Source organism: Nicotiana tabacum, chromosome 11 (genome assembly GCF_000715075.1).
Source record: "Nicotiana tabacum cultivar K326 chromosome 11, ASM71507v2, whole genome shotgun sequence".
Lineage (NCBI taxonomy): Eukaryota > Viridiplantae > Streptophyta > Magnoliopsida > Solanales > Solanaceae > Nicotiana > Nicotiana tabacum.
In genome coordinates, this window is record NC_134090.1 from 17,409,523 (window position 1) to 17,415,802 (window position 6,280).

Genomic DNA, 6,280 nt, shown 5'->3' on the forward strand with positions numbered 1-6,280 from the left:
TTTTACATATGTTTTTCTTTAACTGATCAAAAAATCGTATATGCATTTGTAAATACCTAATCCACAAATCAGAAACTGCAAGAAAGTTGTTTATTCAGTTTGTAAGAGCCATGTATAATATCTCTCTAAAGTGTAAAGCCTTAACTTGTGTAAGAGATATGTGAACTTCAAAGTAATCTCTGTAGCAGAAAAGGAGCTTTCTACATCAACTAGGTAGGTGGATCTCTGATCCAATTCCAATCAGTTTAGACAGAATACATAAACATATTGCATGAAGCAGATATAACATTATAGCAGAGACAGTAAACAGATGATATAAATGTCAATATAACTGTACAAAGACATGATAATACAGCCATATGGACTGCCTAGTGAAAATGGAAAACATGGCATTTCATATCCCCTCTGCCTTGAACCAAAGAAAAATCCCAAGCAAGGAAGGAAGAGAAGAAGAAATAGAAGAAGATGTATAACATTTGGTGCATATTGACCTTGATTGTTACTACCAGCAGATGGTCGACTGTTTAGTTGAACAAGAATTTTTTGTGCATAGGAGGCTTCTACAGGTGAATGTGCACTGAACCTTAACATGTAAGGATCAAGTTGCAAATCTGGGTTCAGACGCTGAAGTCGTGTGATGACGTTCATTGTAATATTTTGTTCCATGGCATCCTTTTGTTCGTTCAACTTTTCATGCATTCTTTGTTGCATCTTCTCTTCTATTTTCTCCATTTTCTGTTGCATCCTCTCATCAGAAGATCCAAGACTCCCTTTTTCCCCTTTTAACACAGTCTTGGTAACCCCTCGTCCATACAATCTCACGCGACCTGGATATTCAGGTCCCATGACTGATGCAAAAGCGTCATCTGAATGACTGCCATCTTCACTTTCCTGAGTTGATTGTATTCTCTCCATTTCAGCCTACAAACCAAAAATGCGAGAAAAAGGAGTTTTAAGTAACTAAAGTTGAATCAATAATTAAGAACAAATAAATAAGCACGACAAACTTTAAATTAGAAATTTCATACAATTTTACTAATAACATTGAAACATGTATACTCGGCCAAGTTTTCTTTTTCTTGTAGCCACAAACATGTCCTTACTTGATACAGTATATGAAGTATTAGAGATTTCCTTATTTTTTTCCTAGTTATATGAAGACAGGTATAAGAATCTTTCCATATAAAGTTAGTAAGTTCATAATTTAAAAAAATAATAAAGATAAAACATCAAACCTCGCAAATTAAAGCAAAAGGTGTTCTGCCAGCAGTGTGCGAACACTTCAACTTATTTCGATTCTTTGTATTGGTTTCGGATATTTTCTGCAAATAAAGGAGTCAACCAATAGGTGATTGATTTACTACAATTGGGAAAGCTTATAATTGAGAGAGTGAGCCTCCGAGTTTCATACTCTCTTATACAGTCTCTTCTTATAATAAACCACCCTATCAACTTAGTAGAACATCTCACAACAGCTGCAGTCACCATTGATGCCCAGTTTTTGTTTTGTTATTACCTTTTTCACTGGGTTATTTATCTTGTCTACCTTATGAAAGAGGTCCCAGGTTAGTATAAACCTGCATCTCCAGTGGACTGACAGATTTACTTGTTTAAAACTGGGTAGAAATTGGATAGAAACTTGGCAGAATTTTTCTGAAAAATATTCGCCAGCATTTCGGAGCTTTTTGGACATTTAGAAAGAAAAATAAAAAGAAGAAGAAGAAGAAGAAGAAGAAGAAGAAGAAGAAGAAGAAAAATGAAAATAAAAAGTGCAAAAGCAAAACATACCTGTTGAAACTTGAAAGTTGTTGTTGTAATGTTGAAGAAGAAGAAGAAGAAGAAGAACCCTTACTCGACCAAACTGACTAGTAGTACTACTAATTTACTATATAAACATTTCAAACATAACATGGTAGGGCGGTAGATTGGGAAAAAGCAAATGGTCAGAATTGCTACAATGAAACATAACCAATTTCTGGAGTTCCTAGAGTTTGGATGAAACAGAACTATAGACTGTATATATTGGTGCCTTCCTGAAGTTCCTGAACTATAGTATGTATTCCAACCAAAGTATGTGGTATTAATCACAAAACCACAGAAAGTCAAAAAGCACATGTATACACCAACAACTGCTAATATCAAGCAGAAGTTGATACAAAATAGGTTTAAACGTATTATGCCCACTCCTAGTTACAACAATAGTAAAACTGTAGAATTAGTTTATTCTTGAAAGGACTAAGACCTTCATGTTCGGTACTATTTTACTTTTGATTTTTTTGACTCAGACACCAAAAAATAATTATGTTAAAACAAGAGAAGAGATTATGAATGTAATTACCTTGTGAGGATCGGAGTTCCAATATTTAAGAAGATCCTTAAAGTGAGATTTCGGAATATCTACTGGCCTATTCTCCATTCGAAGCTCATCATTCTCATAGGTTGTGAAGTGAGTTGTCTTAAATTGACTCTTATACTTTCTCCAAGCACTACAAACTGATTCAAAAACCCATGGTTTCGCCTCGTCAGGAATGTCATATGTTTCCTACAAATTTAGTGCAATTGGGTTAGTGTAAGAAATAAGAAATATCATCCATGTTTATTAGATATTGGGAACTTCATACCTTGATATATTTCCACATATCATCTTTTGTGTCAAGTTTCCTCCAATTAAATACATTAAGAGGACAAAAAGTCCCACTCCTTGCCAATGTGCTGAGGAAGCTACCCAACTCTTTTATAACCTCTATAGTAGGACCAACGGGTTGATTATACTCATTTAGAATGATTATTTTACGCTCTTTTCTACCATGAACCCTTGGCATTTGAGTACGGCCTCTTTTTCTTTTTGGCGAGGAGGGGCCTGCAATAGTACAAAACAAAGATAATCATTAATTACTGTTTTTAGTTAAGTTTATGATTAAAATTTATATATATTTGCCTTGTTCCTCAAATTGTTCAACTGCTTCATGAGTGGTAGAATCATCAGATCGGTCATGTACTCACTGTGATGCAGGAGTGATGAAATCCATATTCCCTTGTTGCACTTGTTCATCTACTCATTGTGTTGCTGAAGAGGTGCGATTCCGTGGCAGTTGCTGCACTTGTTCTTGCAATTGAGATCCACCTTCGGAATTATCATAGACAACATTATATACTCTGGCTTCATGCAATCCACAGTGATAAATTATAGTTCATTAACATAACAGGTTACGTGCTATGAGAAATGCTCATGGTCCGAAACGGGTTGAAACCATCACTTGAAAGACCCAATCTAACATTTCGAGCATCTCTAGAGAAGTCTGGGTGCAAAGAATCAAAAGCCTTCCAAGCTTCCCCATCAGCAGGATGTCTTATATTCCCATCATTGGGTCGTTCATTAGCATGTCATCTCATTGCAATAGCCGTTTCAGGACACATGAATATCCTCTGAAGCCTAGGCTTTAAAGGAAAGTACCTTAAAACCTTTGCAGGGATTTGAGAGCTTAATTTAGTCAAAAGACCACCACTCTTCCATCTTGAAGACAGACAAATAGAGCAATTATCGGCATTAGCATCTTCTTTCCAAAATAACATGCAATCATTAGGGCATACATGTATTTTTTCACAATGAAGACCCAAATCTGTTATCGTGTTTCTAGCATTGTTGAAAGATTCTGGTACTTGAGCAAAGGGAAATGTCTCTTTTATCAAGTCTAACAAATCAGAGATAGCCACATTACTCAACCCATGCAAGGATTTAAGCAAGTACAATCGAATAGTGAAACTCAGTTTACTGAAATTTTCACACCCCAGATATAACTCTTGTTTTCCTTACTCCAGCAATTTGAAAAACTTATTTGCATCATCAGATAGTCTTTTCCCTGCTCCTTCTTCATCCCCTGCTTGACCCTCTATATTTCTAAATGTATCATGAAGTAGTCCATCAGTATCGTCACGCATGGTAGAACCTTCATCATCATTGCTTGGATGAGGTGTATTTCTCGAGGAAAATCCTTCCCAGTGGAAAACCCATTTTGGTATAACCATTAACAAATCCATGAACAACCAAATGATCCTCCACCACATTTCTATAATACCAATAGCGATTCACGCACTTTTTGCAAGGGCATAATATTTCATTTCCTTGGGCGGTTCGTTCAAATGCGTTATCAAGAAAATCATTCACTCCACGGATATACTCATCCGTCCATCTCAAGAGATTCATCCAACTTTTATTACCATTATCCATAGATATCCTATATGATAAAAGTAAATCAACAAAACTAACCAAATAAACCAAAAGCATATTAATTTGACATTGACCACTGCTTTTAAGGGTGGAACTCAGAAAGTCACAAACACTAAAGCAATTTAAGACCTTTAAAAGTTAACTTCTTAAAAATCAGTGGATTGTGGTAGATTGAAATAGGATTTGTGTAATTACCTTCTCAATTTCCATCAACCAAACAGTTCTATTTTATAAGAAAAAATAATTGTATCATGAGAAAGTAGGGAAGTTACCAGTTTTAAAACACCACCAGATCCTTTCATAGAATCCCCAATATTCATAGAAGATATAAATGTCATTGAAAAATTACATAAAGATAGCCATAAACTTTAAGAAAAATGAATCAGAGGGAGTGATAGCAAATTACAAACTCTCAAAAACTTAGGTACTTTAAATTTCACATTTATCTCTACACTGGCATACAAGTCTCATTGAATATTTACTGGCATACACTTCTCTAGTTGGACTAAAAAGACTCCTTAAAAATACAGAACTGAATGCAAGTGTAATTGTAATAACTAAACCTTAGTCCAAGTAGTTGGTAATTTCTATATAGATAATTTTCTGCAATTGTGTATTCTATCTTTAGTTAGTTCAATCGATTCTGAGAGATTTTAGGTCTTCTGAACCAACCTCATAAGATATACCTCATCTCCTTTAGAACATTCAATAATCACAATGTCACACCTATAGAAGGGCATGTGGAGATCTACCTAGGAAGCGGCGAAACTATCACTTCGACCTTTTCATTTCCTCTTTGTGCTCTACTTGCACTGTTAATTGCTCATTTTTAAGCTCATTTTCTCAAATTGCATTAGTAAGATTCAGGTATCATTTCTTCAGCTCAGAGAGTAATATTCATAATATACGATTGAAACTGTAACACTAGAGAAATTGTAATATCTACTATATAAAATCAGGAAGGAATTCATAAAATCAGCATTAGGAAGGAATTATAAAATCAGCAGGAAACAAAATCAGCAATAGAAAGGAATCTGTATTCATAAAATCAGTAGGTAAAAACACAGAACTAAAAACACAGGACTAAAGCATAAATTAAAGTATTAAACACAGAACCCAAAAGACTACAACATGAATTAAGAACCTTTTTTCCAAGAACTAAAAAACACAGTAAAAACGTATAGCAATGGTAACAAAAACAGTAAAAATGACCAAAAAGAGAGAAAATTACCAGGCTATGGTGATTTTTGGCTTCTATTATTCGAGCACAAATCTGATTTTAGAATTTGGGGATTTGGGGAAGGCTAGCAACTTTCCTTGATGATTTTGGAACTCTAGGGTTTGATGATTAGGATGGTCTAATGAAGAGGTATTTGCATAGATATAGAGAGAATAAAACTCGGCCAAGAGAGGATTTAGTAAATCTGAAACTCGACCATTAATCTGAAACTCGACAATATATTCTAGATATTGATTAATTCACCAGTCTTCAGAAATTCGATGAGGGATTTAGCTGAAAGAATTTCGATGAGAGATTTAGCTGAAAGAAATTCGATGAGGGATTAATCCCAATATCTAATCTGTATCTGTGTTAGGATTTAGTTGAAAGAAATTCGATGAGGGAGTTTGGATGTATCGATGAGGGGGGATACACCGGAGGTGGAGGGGTTTATTGTATTTACCTATTTAAAATTAGTTAAAAAATATAAAATGACAAGTCACTTGGCGGGCCAGGAAATTTTCAACGGAAAAAATGAGGCGGGAATGAACAACCGTTCCCATAGGATTTTTTTTCCCAAAGCCGTTCCCATATACATATCTATTGGGACGGTTTATAAATCCGTTGCAAAATAAATATCTATGGCAACGATTTTATTACAATTGCAACGGTTTGATGTCTAAAGTGTGCTAATGCCACCCAAATTCTATTGTAACGGTTACAACCGTTACTATATCTACTCTATGGCAATGGTTTTCGAACCGTTGCCAAAATAACTGTTCCCATAGGTCCATTTTCTGGTAGTGCCATTTCATATAGTACCGTTGCAGGCA

The 6,280-nt window shown here is 35.0% G+C and overlaps 1 protein-coding gene across 3 annotated transcripts; it reads right to left on the reverse strand.

Moving 5' to 3' along the window:
- Positions 1 to 260: 260 nt before the first annotated feature.
- Positions 261 to 5,881, reverse strand: LOC107762232 (uncharacterized). 3 transcript variants are annotated; one of them, XM_016580579.2, is made up of 6 exons: positions 5,460 to 5,881; positions 3,004 to 4,235; positions 2,622 to 2,860; positions 2,339 to 2,542; positions 1,236 to 1,322; positions 261 to 921 (listed from the first exon to the last, which is right to left on the reverse strand). In XM_016580579.2, the coding sequence occupies exons 2-6, from the start codon at positions 3,050 to 3,052 to the stop codon at positions 289 to 291; spliced, it is 1,212 nt and encodes a 403-aa protein (XP_016436065.1). In that variant the 5' UTR covers positions 3,053 to 4,235; positions 5,460 to 5,881; the 3' UTR covers positions 261 to 288. The 3 variants fall into 3 exon arrangements, with proteins under 3 accessions (XP_016436065.1, XP_016436078.1, XP_016436071.1); XM_016580592.2 differs by having other exon boundaries at positions 262 to 921; positions 2,939 to 4,235; XM_016580585.2 differs by lacking the exon at positions 1,236 to 1,322 and having other exon boundaries at positions 265 to 921.
- Between the last annotated feature and the right edge of the window lie 399 nt (positions 5,882 to 6,280).

Coding starts and splice junctions, on each gene's coding strand:
- LOC107762232 (XM_016580579.2), bottom strand. CDS start 3,052: ATGAACAAGTGCAACAAGGGAATATGGATTTCATCACTCCTGCATCAC. Junction 1,323..2,338: donor GGAACTCCGATCCTCACAAG/GTAATTACATTC, acceptor CTTTATTTGCAG/AAAATATCCGAAACCAATAC. Junction 922..1,235: donor CTTTTGCTTTAATTTGCGAG/GTTTGATGTTTT, acceptor TTTGGTTTGTAG/GCTGAAATGGAGAGAATACA.